Genomic DNA, 18,386 nt, shown 5'->3' with positions numbered 1-18,386 from the left:
CGAGAAGCCACCCTGCATTGCACTCAGCAGGAAATATCCTGTAGGTTGAACATCCTCCCCGGCGTTCAACATTGCACTCTACAGGTAACACAAACAAAAACGGCTCCTTTAGGAGCCACCATGTGCAATAAAAGTTATGACCAACATTATTAATATAGTATTACTGGCAAAACCAGTAACTTCTAGCACAAGGTGTTTTCCTTGTAAACTGCTGTCAATTTCAAATGGAAGATAATTTGGAGAATCTACATATTGATCACCAGATCTGTTATGGTTTGGATTAATTTTAAACAAAACAGTCTCCTACCATAGCAACATGAAAATTAGTACCAAATCTTTTTATATCAAATTAACTGAACAAGTGCTAATATATTTCAGTTTCAAAACGTTTCGGTGTTTGATCATTCATCCGCATGACGGAAGCCTTCAAATGCAAACTCTTCCTCTGGCCCAGGTGGAGGATAGAAGCTCCTAATACACATAACCGCACAGGATGGCAGGACAACCCTAATTTCTTTTCCTAAAATTCCCCAGCACCATCTGGCCAACTGCCTGTAGGCAATGTGTCTGAAAAGTTTGTGTTCTGGCCCTTCATAAGGATCTTTATATTGCTGTTTATACTGAAACCACTCAGTCTGTAGAACCCATCTATTAATACATACTGGATGAAACCCAGGGTGCTGGGTAATGCAGGTGGGTTCTTCATTGCATTCACCACAAGTAACAGCCTCAGTCAGTTTACTTTTTACTTGCTCGATTTCTTGGCAACATTTGCAAGCCTCCACTCTTCCCATTATCTGGCAATTCTCACATGCACACCTAATTATAAAAACCAAAACTGAATTTGTCCCACATAAGCTCTGAAATATCATGTTCACCACATAACTTATGTAAACAACATACTAGCGATTATTGAATTACAGAGAAACGTAATAACATTGAATTGAAATAACAACGAAACGCAGCAACTATTACAAAACGGGTCTACTTCTATTTTTTTGAGCATTCAATAGCAGCAAAGTCCGAATTGATGCCCTGTCCGAGTAAGAAAATCCTGATCGTAGACTAGAGAAATTTATATTTTAATTCCTTTGTGCTGGTGGAAGTCTTAAAATAAACAGAACTACACCGGTCTGTAAAGCAGTGATATCGATAGAACATCCAAGCGGCTAGAGAAGCTTGTACAGTCTCATGAACGAATTTCCCTATAAACAGATTGCAAACAAATTTATTCCGTGTGTTTGCTATTTTGTGACTGAAGTCGAACTGAATTTGAACTGATGACGCTCAGAGGTCCTCAGAAAAGAAAATGCGTAAACAAAGATGATTGAATGCCACAGTTGTGTTAATACAAGTTTATTTCTGTCCTGAATCTGCAAGTCAATGCCTGTAGAGATATTACAATAAACCAAGAGCCTTCACACTACATACCAGTCTGAATTTTGCAGTCGAGGGTTTGCTGCTTCGTCGCTTCCCATCGACTCATCGCCTGAACCGCCTTCGGAGTTGATGTCCGCATCTTCCGAGTTCACTCGCGGTTCAAATTGGTAAGGCTTTATGGAAAAGCTTCCACCGTCTTGTTCCTCGTCGAAATTATCAGAGTCCGACCCAGAAACAGACATTAAAGCAGCGATTTTGTAAGGTTAAAGTGTAAATCTTTGCGATGGAAAATACTGTACACAACTGGAAGATGCGCAAATATCGAATTGCGTTTGACGATCTGACGTCACAAAATGGTACGCTGACCTACCTCTGAGCATGCAATCTATTTTAAAGATGGCGGCGCTCTATTTGCATTTTTTGGTCGTCTTTCAGGTAAATTATCTGAGCTGTAAGAAACTGTTCGTTAATAAAATTATCAAAAATTGAAACATGGTTCCAAGGCCAAACATCCAAAATAACTTCATTTTTACCCCGGAGTTCCCCTTTAATTTGAAAAGAAGCAGCGTAACAGAAGCATTATTTTGCCGTCAGCTGGTGGGTCGAATGCTATCTCGAAACCAGCCTCTGCCACTCTAGTGGCGGGTTTTGAAGACAGACTTGTCTAAGGGAAAGGACAACCACATGCAGCAGTCAGCCAACTGACAGAGTGCTGATAACTCTGATTCTCGACTAAAGACCAAACCTGTTAAAATGGCGCGATTTACTCACCAGTTGACGCCAACACACGGAGATCGAAGTGCTGTTCTTTTGTTTTGTTTTTTTTTTTCTTGAATGAAGTTCCACGTGGATATCAATGAATGACATGTATCAATAGATACCTATTCGAGTAGCGGTGCAGCCGTATGTTTTTCTCGGATTTTTTTTCTGAAGTCTTGAACCTTAATAAATTTTTGCGTATTGTTTTCATTTTTTTGCGCATCTTGGGCGATTTTGAATAGGCAAAATTCTCTCCAAAATTATAACAAAAACGAAAAAAAAAAAAAAAAAAAAAAACAAAGAAAAAAATTCGTCCAAAATTTTCTCACACGAATGTAAATAAAACAAATAAAAATTCTTAACATTTGCACTGTGGCTCGCATGACTCGCGTAACTCGCATGGCTCGCACGGTGGCTCGCATGGCTCCCTGGCTCGCAGATTTCGCAGACCCAGCAAGATCAAAACTTCAGTTCATTTTTAAATGGGGATTAGCGTCAATCAGCTTTGGAACAACCGGACCCTGTACACTGGCTGGTCAGATGCACCACTGAGCTTTTGGGAGACTTGCGGTAAGCCAGGCCATTTGCTAGGTCCACATGCAAGATGAAAGCATTTTGTATGATGTTTTGACCAGAAAACTGAAAGGAACTGGTGGTGATAAAGAAAGGTGGTACATTTCAAGCTTTTATTAATTAGAGAGCCACACTCACATACATGTACTTTTCTCCCTGCACAGGCTTGAAACCTTATTTTTGTCACAATATTATTTTAAGCTGTCATGACAATGTGCAGGGGTAGTTACACAAGTCACATGAAATTTTTTTTAACCTTGTGCTGACAATGCAATTTTTTTTTGGCATAATCACAATGTCTGTGCAAGAAAAAAAACACTTGCTTAGTAGCTGCCTTAAACTGTTCATGCACAACCATACCTTAAGCCAAGATGAAAGAATAATAACTGAGGGGTCCTTCAGTGCACTTGATAACTCCTTTATCCTTCGCTTCTGTTCTCGCCTGTAATTCTCTTTCATTGCCTTCAAAGATAACAAAGGGAAGAATAATAATGTATTTGCCAGCATCCTCAAATATCCACACTGAAATTATCAAAACTTAACAGGCTTTCCTATTTAGTATGAAATGTAAGGTAAGTGACATGAACAATGTCAAGTGCATGCCAACAGTGTTGGTTACACCCGCATGGTAATCTTCATTATTTTAATCTCACCATGGGTACACGCATTTTGATAACTGCATGTCTGTTGGTGGCTCCAGAGTGCCAATCCTCAATAATAATTATTGGTGTACATGAATTGGCTTTAACTGCATATCAATAAAATACAAGCCCTGGGAAAATGCAAGCTTAAGGTTATTCCCCTGTTTTGCAGTGCACAACTCTGCATTATTTTAACAACAAAATTCGGTGAAATGAGCTGTTAACCAGGAGCTGGTAAAATTCTCAATTTTGTTTGGCTCTGTTGCCTTGAAATTCCATAGAATTCAAAACAACTTTGACAGTTTTCCTTTGATCGAAATCCATTAAAAGTCGACTTCATCCAGCCATTTTGAAGGCGATGAGTTACGTGTTATTGGTAGCCACTGTTAGTAACACATTATATACGTTTATCTTAATAGGACAAAAACATGGCAAAATTGGCAATGCTCCAGATAAGAGAAGGGTTTCTGGTCAAAAACCAGAGTAAGTTTGCTTCCTGACCCAACAAAAATGAAGGGTAATCTTACAAAGATTTGAGAGAACCACACGTCAAAATTTTTCACGGTCTCTCTGGCTTTTAAAGTTATCTGGAACACAGTGAGGTCTGTTAACAGTTTTTAAATGTAGACCAAGTGTACCTTAAAAGACTCCTTGGAAGTCTTCCTTGGAAAAGAAGGTGATCTCTCCGGCAGTGAGAGCTTCTTTTCCACTTGCTGCTGTTAGAAAAGAAGAAGATGGTGGTATGTTGGTGTAACATACAAAATAATTCTCAAAACAAAATTATCAATAATTGGCAATATGGGTAATCTTTAGTAAATATAAAATATTGTAGTTTGCTTCTTATACTTTACTGAATGGTTTGTTTGCTTTCACAAACATGAAATTATTCATACAAACATCAAAACCAGCAAACACACACACTGCAACAAAATAATCCTGACACAATAGACTGATGTACCCAAGTAAATGGACTGAAACTGGCTCCAGAACAGTTTTATTTTCAAGAGATTTCTCTAAGAATATAAATGTACTAAAACGATTTAAAATTTCTTTTAATAATTAAGTGTTAGAGAAAGCTGTCAAAGTTCAACTGTTTCATCAGAATATTCTAATCAATACTTTGAATTTCATCCCAAAACACTCTGCCAAATACATAATTATTCTTTTCAGTTGTTATTTTCTTCTCAGGCATTATAATAGGGATTTCACATTTGAGTACAAGTACAAGATCGAGTATGGGTACAACTTTCAAAATTTCAAATTATTCTCATTCCCAGAACTCTCGCTCCTTCCCGTTGTTTAACAGCCAATAAGGAGACCCTAGAAACAAGACTGGTGTGACAAGCAATTATCTAAACCAGGCAAACAAGATTTGAAAAGTAGTTCTCAAACTCATAAATAATATCAAGAGAAAACAAAGACCTGGATTGGACATGTGTTCCTAATCACCATAAAATTTTGCCAACTTTAGCCTTGAATTTCTTGCTTGAGAAGCCATATCAAACACTCAAAAGTGTGTTTCATCAGATGTCCAAACATCTTAAAGTCATTTTAAAAAAACTCAGCTGGGCCTCGTTTTTTCAACCTACTTCTCAGAGTTTGGATATCTGGTGAAACATGCTTTCAGGTGTTTGATATATTACTTCTCAGACTCAATCTCATACTCATAGTCAAATCTCAAAGTTCCTAATATCCTTATGAACCAGGGATAGCACACTGGTGAGAGCACTGGCCAGTGTTGACCTCCCACCAATGTGGCCCAGGTACCATACTTCAGTTTTCCCCTCTCCTCAAAAACCAACATTTCCAAATTCCAACTTGATCTGGATAGTGTCCCCAGTTACTGCTTTGCACTAAATACATTGCATTGACAGCTAAATAAAGTGATAAACATTTATTTATTTTTCATTTACACAAAAGGTCTCCATGAGTGTCCATGATACCTGTACATTTATTAAATAAATCTCACCAGTCTCTCTTTGTCTTTATCCTTTCTGTCCATCTTGACAGGCGGGGTTGAATTCCTTGAGCTTCCTCCATCAAATTTAATATTGAATTCTGCATCATCTTGATTTGAAAATTAAAGACAATTACCGTCATTTAAAAGCAGAAGACTTGACCGCCATGTCTCATTATTTTTGCACAAGTGAAAATTGTGCATTGTAAATACACTGTGAAAATTAATCCAATTATAAAATAAATTTTATTTCCATGTAAAAGTGTCTGTTGCACACCACAAACTCAGGATCTCATAGTCTGGATATCTATTGTTCCTTTGTTTGTTCTTACTTATACTATTTTTTGTTTATTTATGATAGTTTTTTTATCCTTTCTCATATTTTAGTATTATATATTGTACAGTCCGTAATCCAGTCTCTGGACTGCAATGGGTTTTTTAATAAAGCTCTCTATCTATCTAGCTATCTATCTACAGCTTCAACTTTATTTATTTAAAATCATTAGTAAGTTACAATGGACTGACCCACAGGTAGCTAATGTTATTTAGGTGGCCAGTTGTGCATCGCACATAACGTATCAGACATTTTCTATAAATTCTTCAGTATGCCCTTAGCATCCAATTTGTCCTTTTTACACTCTCTCAGACAGTGTTTCTCTGCACAGCTTGATCAGGGACTAGTCACTTAAAAGCAACAAAACCAACCAATTTTTAAGGACAAATAATGTATAAAAAAAGTTGGAAAATTGCAAAAACCAGACAAAAGTTAAGCCACAACAAGACTATCCACTTGTCTGGTATAGTGGATACTTTTATACTTGATTTACAAGAAAGACTTATTTAAATATTTTAAGCACTTGCCTGGATGACTATTAATAAATATTTTTAAGTCCCAGAATAGCAGGGAGGAAGTATTATCAACCCTTGGATTTTTGTTGTTGTTGTTGTATATTTTAACACCATTAATAAAAAAAAACCCATCCACAATTTCTAGGCCGTGGTGCATGGGATTTCAAATAAAAATTCCATCCCATCTATGATTGCCAAATGTGAAGTTCCTAAAAAAAATTCGCCACCTCTTGTTCTAGAAATTCAAATTTAGCTTCATATAATGTTTTGACTCTTGAGGATCCCCCACCCCACCCCACTGGAATTCTCAAAAACCCCATGAAGGGAGGTATGGAGCTAATTATGTGCATGTAGAACATAACACAATACCATATCAGAAATTGAGTCTGAGAAAATTACTTTAGGTGAAATCAACTTCGATGCCAAGCATTCAACTTCTGTACAGCCTGGTGTAAGCATCAAAATCTGTTTTGAACAAGAGAATAATTATTCTTCCTATTTTTGGAAAGGCTTTGGCTTGTGTGAGTTAAGTCTTCTGCCACCAATTAATTATTCAACATGACCTAATCATTCTGTTTGTGGACACCAAATAAACATTTTCCCACAGATTTGACGAAAATTGCTCCCTGTGATTTTTAGGTCGACAGTATCCTGCAGCTTTAAGGTCATTAATTTTTTTCCACGATTTGATCAGGTGCAGGAATTGTGTCAAAGTTAATTGTGTGTAGTGTGTAATCCCTCATAAAAACAAGCCTGCTACGTGTATATTAATTATCACAGAAACTACTTTCTCTTTCAAAACCAGATATCATGATTTCCTATTTACACTGTAATTATTTTACTATAGATGCTGTTTTTAACAGGTCAGAATTTCAATCCCCCTCAGAAAAAAATAAAACTGTCAGTAATAGAATTATTGTGACTTCCTTGACTTGATGAGATTAGGATGAACTGACTAAACAGGTGGCTTCTTGACAAATATAGGTAAAATAAATTTTACACAGTGCTGCATTTAAAAGTTAAAGAAACCCACCAGCTCCAGAAATTTTAGTGTTAAAAGGTGTTGCAAGATTCACAACATGAAATTTGATGCAATTTTAAATAAAAAATCATGCGGCCTGAAATATAATGAACTATACCAAGTAAATACAAAAATTCTACTTGACTTATTTACAGACTGAAAAAGTTTCTGCGGCTTAAAATCTTAAACATAATGAAATAAAAAAGTTACAAGTCAGAAAATTAAAATGCTAAATAAAAGGTTTCAGCAAATTACATCATTCTATTTTTTTTCCTTTTCCTTTTATATCAAAAAATGTCTACATCTATGACAGGAAGGCTGTATGTAAAACTACTAGAAAGTTGAAAATTTAAAGTAAACATGATATCATTTTCTCAAAATGTTCAGTATATCTACATTGAACAATTCATTTCAATTCATACCTTGTTTCCGTTTACTCTTAATATCCTTCTTTGCTGACATGATAGTTTGAGCTGAAATTTAGCCTGTTTCTTGTACGCACTGTTAAGAGACTGTTAACTCTAGATCTTCCACACAGACATAAAAATATCCACACGTAAAAGAAATGCATCTTGTCATGTTTCTCAACACTGGATTTGTGCAGTTCGTAGAGAAAATAATTAGTGCAGAGCTTCAGATAAGCTGAAATGCAATTAGTTTTAATCTTTTGTAAGCTATATGGTAATTGAATGAAGCCCACTGACTTGAAATACAAGTGAAACCAAACATATGCAAAAACAATAACATCTCCTGGTGTATTAATAATTCAATGATCCATTATCCACATACAGACAATTCAGAACCCATCACACTCAAAATTACCTGTAAGATGACTTTTAATATATATTAATTCTTGTTACTTGCAAAGTAAAGAATTAAAACAAAAACACACAGAAGAATTTAGAAAAAGACCGACATTGAATGAGAAAAAAGTTATTTTTGTAAGATGTTTGAACACCGTCTTCTCGCGATGTGCATCACATGCAACAAGCGTTCTCAAACAGCACACAAATAATAAAATTATTGTTATTTACTGGTAGAAATAAATTCCTTCTATCCTTTAGACAACTGTTCAACTTGTAGGAATGGTGTTCCAGATTCATGTCACAGAGAGCTCCCAGGTCAAAATCCCAAAATAGCTGGCTGCTTCTTGACCCAAGAAATTGAATGGTGGACCATGGAGAGAATTATTGACCCCTCAAAATACTTCATTGACTCCCTGATTTTGTAAGTTTTCTGAAACACTGTAGGCATGACCATACTATTTACTTAATATTTACTTAATCTTATTAGGTCCGTTGGCCACAACACTTTAGCAAGGTCTGAGATCAAATCGGCCAAGACAACCGGAGACAGAGCCTTTGCGGTTGCCGCTCCAGTCTATGGAATGCACTACCGCCCAGTCTTAGGGCTATTGATGACATTACTTCATTCAAGAAACAATTAAAGATGCATCTTTTTAGGAAAGCATATTTTTAAATATTTTAGATTCATTTATTTTTCCTTTGTTATTAATTATACAAGTTTTATATTAATTGTAAATAATGGTACTATTAGTAAGTCTTCATTTCATCAATTTGTAAAGCGCGTTAGATCATATATTAATGAATTTCATACTATAGAAATAATAAAATTATTACCTAAACAATTTGAAATAAAAATTAGCAAAAAGAGACTACGTTTCGAAGACATCCTGGCTTCATTTTCAGTTAAAAAAAGGTCAATGTCCTTACTTATTTTACCTAAAAGTTGTTAGACTATTCATATAATGATTCCTTAAACTAGAATGCACTATGATAAAATATTGTTTATCCAAATTGCAAGTTACTTTTTCACTGCAAAATTTTTTAGGCAATTAAAAATAAATTTATACTAATTTAGACAATAAACAGTATGATATGATAAATACCAGTTCAAAGAGGTTTTGTTTTTTAAAAATAGAATTTTTGTCTCTGACATTTACCCAACTTCATGTGTTTTGATTGCTACATCAGCATTACATGTATTATACAATGTAGTATTAAAAATAATAGCATGAGTAAAACCAACTACAGCTGTACCTATAAATTAAAATTAAATGAATCATATCCTAGACAAAGATTTATCAGCTTTATTGGGAAACAATTACATAGAGAAAATAAATATACCGGTATATAAGAAAACAATACATAAGACATTTTTACCAAAGGGATGCACAAACTGGATGCAAGTACCCATGCGTGGCTATGTCCTATAAACGTTTTTCATTGAAAATTATTTAATTAACTTAAGTTTGCAGCCTTGATTTTTAAAATTCACATTCTGGAAATTGGTTTTATGTAACATCATTTTTTGAGCATGACATTTTTGAGCCAAAATTAAAAATCATGAGACTCGATCACAGCAAAAGCATGGAATCGGATGTCAATGAGAGCACATACAAGCTTTTGCAGGGGTGCAACCATGGCTGCACACAAACAACGAGTGTCAGCGAACTTCAACAGCTAAGAAAGACTATTGAGAACTGCAGAGTTGATTGAATTTTTATTTTTTTTTCTCTACTTGGAGCGTAAATAAACAACACCACAGAAAGTACTGCTCATGAATGACTTTCATTCAAATTATCACACTTTAGGATTTCATTCACAAATCCAAATGTTACGACCAATCAATCAGTCAATCAATCAATCAATCAATCAATCAATCAATCAATCAATCAAACGTTTATCTACCCATATAACATCAAATGAGATAAAAGCTTTTTCAAAATTCATACGTGCTGAATAAAATATAAAAATTAAAAGTTTAAAAAAAGACTACCTTTGCCAGCATAATAACCATCACCACAGGAAAACACTACTCAGTAGCATTCATTTCAAGAATGGTCCCACTTTAGAATGTCACCCACAAATCCAAAGATTAAAAACTACCTAGCTTGTACCGCATAGTAAATGTACTGTTTAGCAGCTTTAAAGTGAATGGACCTACATGTATTGTATCAAAATGATATCATTTCTTTCACAGATGCATACTTACAGTGCAACAACCATTTAATAAGATCCATTGAAGGAAAAACTAAGTAATTTAGATACTTTTATGGCACAAATAAAATAACATCAGCACCCAGTTGTACTTCTGTAGGAGTGGAGAACTTTATCCAGTGGATAAGTTGCTATCCAGCAGATTAAAATGTATTAGTTGGAGCACATAAAATTTTCGTCCACTGGAATGTCATCCACTCAGTCAACAAACAGGACCAGATATATTTACATACCAACAGTGGTTGCTTCCAGGGGAGCGCTGCGATGTCCCTCTTCACCATTCTCATTGTTGGCCTTGCCGCGTGACCAATTTCCAGGTAGAAGTGCAGAAGTGTCGGCTAAAAACAAAATGAAACAGTTTGATTGTCAATGACATTTACAGCTATCTGCCACATTTGTGGCCTAAAAGTCCTGCTTGATCGACATTTGGGATTCTTGCCAAGAATTTCCGATTCAAAACAGACTTTAATTTGAAACCAGATCCTAGGTTAGAGACTAAAATTACTCAGTTAGTGCAGTCACACAGGGGAAAGGTAAAAAGAAATCCGACAGGTGTACAGTGACCAGTGAGGCAAAAATTTGGCTGCTTAATAAGGTTACAGCTTTCTTGTTAAAAAGTAAAATATGTACAGCCATAGTGATATCACACTTTTGTGTCCTAAATTGAAAAAGGGCTGCAACAAAAGATATGTAATTTCCCAATGTGAATTGAACTGGCCTCCCAGACACCAGTCATCTTGAGTTAAAATGTTGCCCAAGTTTGAGAAAAATGACACCATTATTTGCATTCAATGCATGTTTTATTACCAAGGACAGAACATAACAACTTACATGTAAATGTGATATAAACTTACATGACATTCAGGCCCAAATTGTTCAAAGAGCTGATAACTCTATCCAGCGGATAAGTCGCTATCCAGCGAATAAAATGTATTGGTTGGCGTACATTTTTTTTCCTGCCGGAGAGTGAACTTATCCGCTGGATAGAGTTATCCGCTCTTTGAACAACCGAGGCCAGGAGTGATAAATATAGCCCAGGGCTGGGTTGTTCCAAAGCCGATTAACGCTAATCCACGATTAAAAGTTAATCGAGGTTTTCATCATCGTTAGTTTAAATGGGTTTACAGGGCTAATTTCAAGCTAAAAGTAAAGAAAAGTCTTAGTCAAAACTGAGGACCGAAAATCGTTTGGAAGAATCTTTGTTGATGAGCAATTACACTCGAGTCAAAATTTGCATTAATCCAAGATTAGCTTAATTGGGCTTTGGACAACTGGGCCCTGAGTATTAAAGCCCAAGCTAAACACTTCTGCAATACTGTTGTACAACATTTGCTGGTTCGACAATGTTAGAATGTTTACAACTCCATGTAATAAAACGCTCCCAGCGTTTTGTTGGATGATTGCCAACAGAAGTGTTATTCACCCAAATCCGCAATTTTCTTCAGTCATACATGTAGTATGGCATCTGAATCATTACAGTTGAGATTAATTAATTTGGCTCGGTATTAAATTTGAATTTGATTCGGCTCATGTGAAAATGGCATCTGAACTGGGCCTTTTAGATGGTACAACTTTTGCTTACAGCTGTCGCATGCGATTGCTAGAATGCGCACTGCTCGCTTCATGCAAAAATCGCACACAACTCTCGTCATTCAACATTGCCTATACCTAGCATTGTCGTAGGATTTCAAAAAATGTTTTAAAATCCTATAACATTTTTTGTGATTTACACAACAGTCGTAAGCGAGTTGTAGGTTTGATTTACACGAAACAATTCGTGTCGTAGGCCTGTCGTAAGCTTGTCGCATGCGACAAAGTTGTACCATGTAAATCATCCTTTACTCTCTATTCAAAGGAAGTGTGTCATGTATTTAGGGTGTTCAAGGGAACTTGCTATTTTATCGAAAGAAAGTACTAGGTAACTTAATTTAGGTAGAGTGACAGTCACCAAAGAGACTGTCATCCAGAAGGCTCTGCATTATAAAATTTACAACGACCAATATTTTAGTAATAAAACTATTTACAATACTAAAATTAATGAAGAACATCGCAGTTACAAAAGAATATAAAATATTAATTCCTAATTAAAATGTCAAACAAAATTACATGTATATACATAATTAAAAAATGTAAGTTCCAAACTAACAGCAGAAAAATAATAAAGCAAAACAAACAGTAGGCACTCCTAAATGTGTTGATAAACTGTAGTTCATATGTATGTAATGCTAGTTTCAAAATCTATTTCATTATTAAAACTATAATTTCTAATTCATCACTACTCTTGTTTTAATGCAAATCTTGGCCCCTTTAAATATGAGATATTGCCGAAAAGTATCAACACAAGTATATTGAACTAGTAATAAGCCGAAACAACCTTTCCAACACTTGGATAAGATATTAAATCATAGCCAATTATTCTGCTGCAATTAAATTAACGGTTGAAAGGATAGCATCATATATTACAGCAATAAATATGGTCTCAATCTCGCAAAAAGGTTTAATTGCAACAGTGACATATTTTAATCCTGTGCACAATATTAACATGACAATGTCATGTTTTGGTTCTCAGAACTTGGCAGCAAACTGTTTTTAAGTTATTAAAGATACATGGTCCCCACTAAATATTCGCTCAAAACCAATATTAGTACTTAAATGCCACTTACAAAACCTATTCACCCAATCTGCCCCCAACTTATTAAGCTTCTTACAGACATATCAAGTATCCATGTGATGGTTTTGTCATTATTTTTCAAAAGCAGAGGTGGCCAGCTGACGATTCTGATGAAGTCATTATTTCAGTTCATAAGTATATACAAAAAAATCTTTCACCAGGTGACAGAAACTGAAATTAACGTTGACACATTTTTGAAAGCAAATATCAAAGCTAGGAAGTAAAGCGATTGGCAAAACGTTGAATAAACGTACTTGAACATAAGTACACGAACAACGTGTGAAGGCAATCGCTAACCCTCCGACAAATGTGTCACTTATAAATTAGCTTTTTTTTAAAAAAATTAACACTTGGTTCCCTAACGAGAACAAGCATCAAAACTATATAACTTAGTTTACGATACTTTCAGTTTTAATACAATCCCCACCATGAAAAAACATTTGACTCCGTTCTGGGGCATCGGAGTAAATCAAAAAGCCTTGAATAAAATATTCCACCATTTGACAAAAATTAGGCTTGAAATAGAGCCTAAGCTTAACATAATCGAAAATCTCGATGCTGATTTCAATCAAAATAAATTGTCGCTTTCATGCAAATTTCAGATAGACTTACCTAACGAAAACGAACGGAATTTTCTTCGTTTCGGAGTGTTTTTAGCTCGCTTTCCTTCACTCGTTTCGTCTTTCGGCTCCAAATTTCCGTTATTTGACATAACTCGCGTGAAAACAGAGTTATTAGAGAAACGCTGTTATAAATCTTCCACCAGGAATTTCCCGTACGTACCAATCTCTGAAAACCACAACATGTAAAAGAGAGCCAGCGTAGCCAGACCTAGCTTTCGTAACTCACAAATAATTTATTTCTTCCTAACAAGATCGCCGGCGAAATATTTTGCAAATATAGCCAGGCTACTTGTTTTATTTCTCCAGAACCCCCATAGAAATACACAAAGCCCGTTGTCAATAGTTATTTCCTTGCCAAGTATTGAAAATAGACGCAGATGTCACTAAACCGGGAGCCATAAGTTACGGCAATTTGAAAGTGAACGTCCGGGGGAAAATTTATTTATACCGAAAGTGAAACGTCGTTTTTGTTCATAAATGGTCATAAATACAAGAACCACAGCCCAATGTTTACTTTGCCACAGTTGAAAATAAACAACCAGACCACACAAATAAATTTCCGTGCAAAGTTGAAAAATAACCGGTAAACCATAAGCTCTTTAGATTAAGTTCTCACAAAATGAACCTCTGTAGCAATCATAATTTTCCTTTGCAATGAAAGGCCAAAATATACATTACTAAAAGAAATTACTATGAATGGTTCGTCGGGTCTAATAATAATCGATAAACTCTGCCCCAAAAGAGTAAATAGAGAAAAAAAACAGCGATCAAAATTCGCTATGTACGAATTGACATCAAAGGTGGTTTGCATAGTCCTCACCCCAAAACAAAAGAAAAATTACGAAAAACCAATCATTTTTCATAGCCTTTGCGCAAAAGAGTATCACTTATAACAGCAAATCGATTATAGAAGTTTCATGCAATCAATACTAGTAATGATGTGAGAGGCAAAAACTTCAAATGGCATCGCCATGATGGTGGATCCAGCGGCCAAAAAGTTGAATTGCAAATATGAAATATCACACTGGAGGTGTATTCCCAGCGGATTGTATAACAAAAAAACAATTCAAATACCTTTCTCTTCGTTCTTTCGTACACTCATATCCCAGTGTATTCCATAAACGGAGGCCTGGCTAGCCTTACCGACGAAACGCAAGCCAACGATCCTTCAAAATGGCGGCCCGTTCAACTCCACTCGGCACAAATTTTGACGTCAACTCTCGGATAGGTTACATTGACATAAAACACCGACGTATTTTGCATATGTAAAAAAGATACATTCATCGCCAAATATTGCAGCGCAAACAGAGTTTCAAGCGCCGTGTACATACATCGAAAAGATCAAAGGTGGTTTTTTGTGTTGAATCAAGGGTCCGACAGCTGCTAGGAGATATTTTCCGATGGACCTTGTTGGTAAACACAACAATAACAATATTTCCGGTGACGAACCCAATTCCGGTTTGGAGCGAACCTTCTCATATTTTACATCAAACTAAGAACTGTAATTATGGAAATTGTCCATTCAGGTGCTCGTATAGAAACATAAAGATTGACACAGCAGCTAACCCTGAGAAGTTTAATTACAAAAGAGTTTTAAATCTTCCTACCAGGGTGAATCGGATAAAACCCGGCTGCCGAACAGTGTTCGATTTCGTCATCGTCGCTGGATGAAGTGTCACTCTGCAAACCAAGAAAATGAAACTAGACAGTTATTTGATATCCGTTAATACCTTGAAATGCCTCGATCTTGAGCCTTAATTACATATTCTCGAAACTGCTTGAGACTGAACAGCTTAGCAAAACCGCTTCAGCCGCAGCATTAAAATGAATCAAGTTTACAAGAATTCGTCATCACGTTGTTTTGGTTACCGACCTCATAACCGCTTGTCGCTGCGCAAGGCTTCTTTGCGACATCTTCAATGAAAACGAAAGGGTTTTCCTTCGACTCGATGGTCGGTGTCGGTGAGAATGCGAGAGAGTTTTCTTCCTCCATCGCGGTTATTCCCACCCTTCTCGCTGCACAATTAAACTGCCGTTAACTAACGTAATGCACATGTAAATTTGGCGAAATAATCCCGCGAGAATTTAACCACGGAATAATGATTAGCAACGAAGCACGATGTCACTTTCGGGGGTAGTGCTCGGAAACCACTTTTAAAACCAGGCAATAAATTATTATCAATATCCTCTAGTTCTGCTGTATTTCAACAATTTCAGACCGGTCCATAAACGTGAAAATATTTCGATGGGAGAGTTTGTGGCAAAATATGTAATTTGCATAAAAATCAGAGGGCACAATTTTCGTTCTTTACGTTGGGAGTATTTTAAAATTTCTAATAATAATAATAATAATAATAATAATAATAATAATAATAATAATAATAATAATAATAATAATAATAATAACATCAACAACAACAACAACAACAACAACAGCAATAATAAGAACAAATTGAAATATTTTCTTGATGCAGTTTTCACTAAAGCTTCCTATTGAAATATTTTCACATGAATGTCTCGGATCGTTTAGTTTATTCCGTCAGCCAATACAGTATGATCTGCTTGGATAATTTAGCTAAAAGCTTTCAGCAAACGGCTAATTCCCCGAATTTTACGACCTTTTACGACTTGTTGTTAGTCTCCCTCGCAGCCGTTCTTTGTCTCGTCACGAAACGCTCATCCCGTTACGTGACGAGACAAAAGGGAGCTTTATCAACGAGGACGCGGACGGCGGCGGCAACGAGAACGTCAAAAAAAAGGAATAGGCTTAAATAACCAAAAAAGCAACTCTGCACGTGCATTACACTTGTTGGTACATTTGTTTGCCGTCACTGCACGACTAGGACGTTAAATTTCCTGATGGAACGTTTTATTGAGAACGTAAACACACGCGGCCGAATTTTTCTTTCTCTTTCTAAACTTGGGTGCGGTCTCCAAGAACTCAACTCCAGGAAATTTCACCTACATTTGACGTTGGAATAATCGCGACGACGTTTGAGAAAACGCGAATTCATTTTTATAGTGATGTTTTTGCTGCGGTTGCCGTGGTCGTTGCTAAAGCTCGCTAAAGAACCGTTGCGAGGGAGACAGCTGTTTAGGACGGGAAGTGGTCATTATTTCGAGGAAAGGGGGGGGGGGGGTGGCTGGTGCAAATAGGAAGAAAGGGGGGATATAAATAAGCAATTCTGTCGCAGAAATGACACAACTTTTTAAGGGCTCACCAAAACATCAGTAGGTAAACAATCCCAATTATTTGTTAAAGCCAAATTTCTGAGATGCATTGATGATAGGTGCGACATCTTTCATAGGAAAATAGTTTTATTTTCATGCCGGTAATACTTATTTTCACAAACTTTATTAATTGAGGGCTTCTGCAAATCAAAAAGGTAGTCGTTTGCATTGCCCCTGTATTGCTGTTGTTATCATCTTTAAATCCTTGCCATCATCACTTCCATCATCTCTTTCCTTTTCGTAGCTTTGCATCACGTTTTCTGTTGCTTGGAAAGTTCTTCACGCACTCTTGATGTTACGGGACAGATTTTAGGAATACGAATGAGGATAGGTGATCAACTTGTTTGTTAAGCTCAAGAGTTGTCATTCTCAAAGCTCAGGATCAAGAATCTACTAGAGATTGTGGTTTACAAAGTAGCTCTATTCATGTTGAACGTTAAAGTTAATTGGTTTTTACATATTGTTATGTGAAAAGTAGGTGTCTTCAGTTGGTATGAGCCGGAAAGGTAAACGAATAAGAAATTAGGTAAGGTTTCTTTGTTCGCGCAACATTTGAAAAACGTAACGGATATCTGAAAGGCTGAATTCCAATACAGCAATTCAAATCGCTAGCCTGAAAATTACGAAGTTTTACTAAGATCCTGTCGAAACAGATTTTAGTTTAAGACTAAAAGAAGAGTAAAAATTCAACTGAAAATGATTGAGTTGGCAGCGCAGAACCTAGAGGTGTTAAAGTGTGCGAATGAAGTCAAAGCTCAAGGTGCGAGCGAGCATGAGCCTAAAACAAACGTTCGTTAAAGATCGGGTATATCAATTTCCAATTTCACAGCTGAAAACACCTTCTAAAGGAAGTAATAACGGTTTATTTTAAGGTAAGTGTCTAGAGGTGTTGTTTTCCCTAATTTAAAAGTTAAATTACTGAAAATACTAAGAACTCAGTTTCTATGAAGCAAAAATGTAATACAAGAAAACGGATAAAAAATAGGCTTCAGTGAGAAGTGAATATAATAAAGTAAAATAAAATTAAATACTATCGTACTTTTAAAACTGAACACTGAAGTTTTAGAATTTCTAGGAATAAGCCAAAATATATGTTTACATCGAATACAAGAAACAGATTCCGGCATTGGGAAGCATTCCTCTCTCATGAATCATCTGTCAAAGATACTTAACTTGAGTACAGTCGGACCTCTATTAAGCGGCCACCTATTAAGCGACCACCCTCCATTAAGCGGCCACTTTTCAAAGTGCCGAATTATTTATTTGTCAGTAAAGTGCTGTATTCGATACCTCTATTCAACGGCCAACCTCTATTAACAGTTTTCAAAGTCCCCAGGGTGGCCGCTTAATAGAGGTCCGACTGTAATATATTTGAAAAGGAGCTTTGAACTTTAAATTTCAAGTGCTTTTCAATTACTTAAGAGGGGAGAGCATTTGAAATAAACAGTTGAATCTTTTCCATGTTGCTTACTTTTCTAGAACCTCTGCGCTTTAAATTTTAGCTTTCCTTCGGTTCTCCTTTTGAGACCGTTTTCTTCTTTTCTTCCTTTTTGATGGGCGTCAATTTGAACATGTCTGTGGTCCTTTCCAAGCGAGTTTCCAAAAACGCTCACCTCAATTTTTGTTACTTTTTTTTCCACCCTGATAAGTTTCTGAATAAT

General features: G+C 36.0%; 2 protein-coding genes across 6 annotated transcripts in view; both read right to left on the bottom strand.

Annotated features, from left to right (window-relative positions):
- Positions 1-15,535, bottom strand: part of LOC146484634 (oxysterol-binding protein-related protein 8-like) — a 41,131-nt gene extending 25,596 nt beyond the window's left edge. For 2 of the 5 annotated variants that reach the window (XM_085104726.1, XM_085104728.1), the window contains exons 1-6: positions 15,368-15,533; positions 15,102-15,174; positions 10,434-10,538; positions 5,323-5,420; positions 3,992-4,069; positions 3,073-3,174 (exon numbers count right to left, since the gene is read on the bottom strand). In XM_085104726.1, the coding sequence (XP_084960852.1) occupies positions 3,073-3,174; positions 3,992-4,069; positions 5,323-5,420; positions 10,434-10,538; positions 15,102-15,174; positions 15,368-15,487 (576 nt within the window). In that variant the 5' untranslated portion in view covers positions 15,488-15,533. Of the gene's footprint in view, positions 1-3,072; positions 3,175-3,991; positions 4,070-5,322; positions 5,421-10,433; positions 10,539-14,568; positions 14,944-15,101; positions 15,175-15,367 lie in introns of those variants that run through there. The other 3 variants (XM_085104727.1, XM_085104729.1, XM_085104730.1) reach the window with 3 other exon arrangements.
- Positions 382-1,906, bottom strand: LOC146484635 (P2X purinoceptor 7-like). The gene is made up of 2 exons (XM_085104523.1): positions 1,432-1,906; positions 382-819 (listed from the first exon to the last, which is right to left on the bottom strand). The coding sequence occupies exons 1-2, from the start codon at positions 1,620-1,622 to the stop codon at positions 402-404; spliced, it is 609 nt and encodes a 202-aa protein (XP_084960649.1). The 5' UTR covers positions 1,623-1,906; the 3' UTR covers positions 382-401.
- Positions 15,536-18,386: the final 2,851 nt, after the last annotated feature.

Source organism: Pavona decussata, unplaced genomic scaffold, assembly GCF_977016875.1.
Source record: "Pavona decussata unplaced genomic scaffold, jaPavDecu1.1 SCAFFOLD_32, whole genome shotgun sequence".
Classification (NCBI taxonomy): domain Eukaryota; kingdom Metazoa; phylum Cnidaria; class Anthozoa; order Scleractinia; family Agariciidae; genus Pavona; species Pavona decussata.
Note: the sequence above shows the minus strand (reverse complement) of the source record. Positions and strands in the feature narration are given on the sequence as shown.

What these genes read in the sequence shown, in the direction of transcription:
- LOC146484635 (XM_085104523.1), bottom strand. Translation starts at nt 1,622, where the DNA reads ATGTCTGTTTCTGGGTCGGACTCTGATAATTTCGACGAGGAACAAGAC. An exon ending in CGACTGCAAAATTCAGACTG is followed by an intron (nt 820 to 1,431) that starts GTATGTAGTGTG and finishes TTTTATAATTAG; the next exon opens with GTGTGCATGTGAGAATTGCC.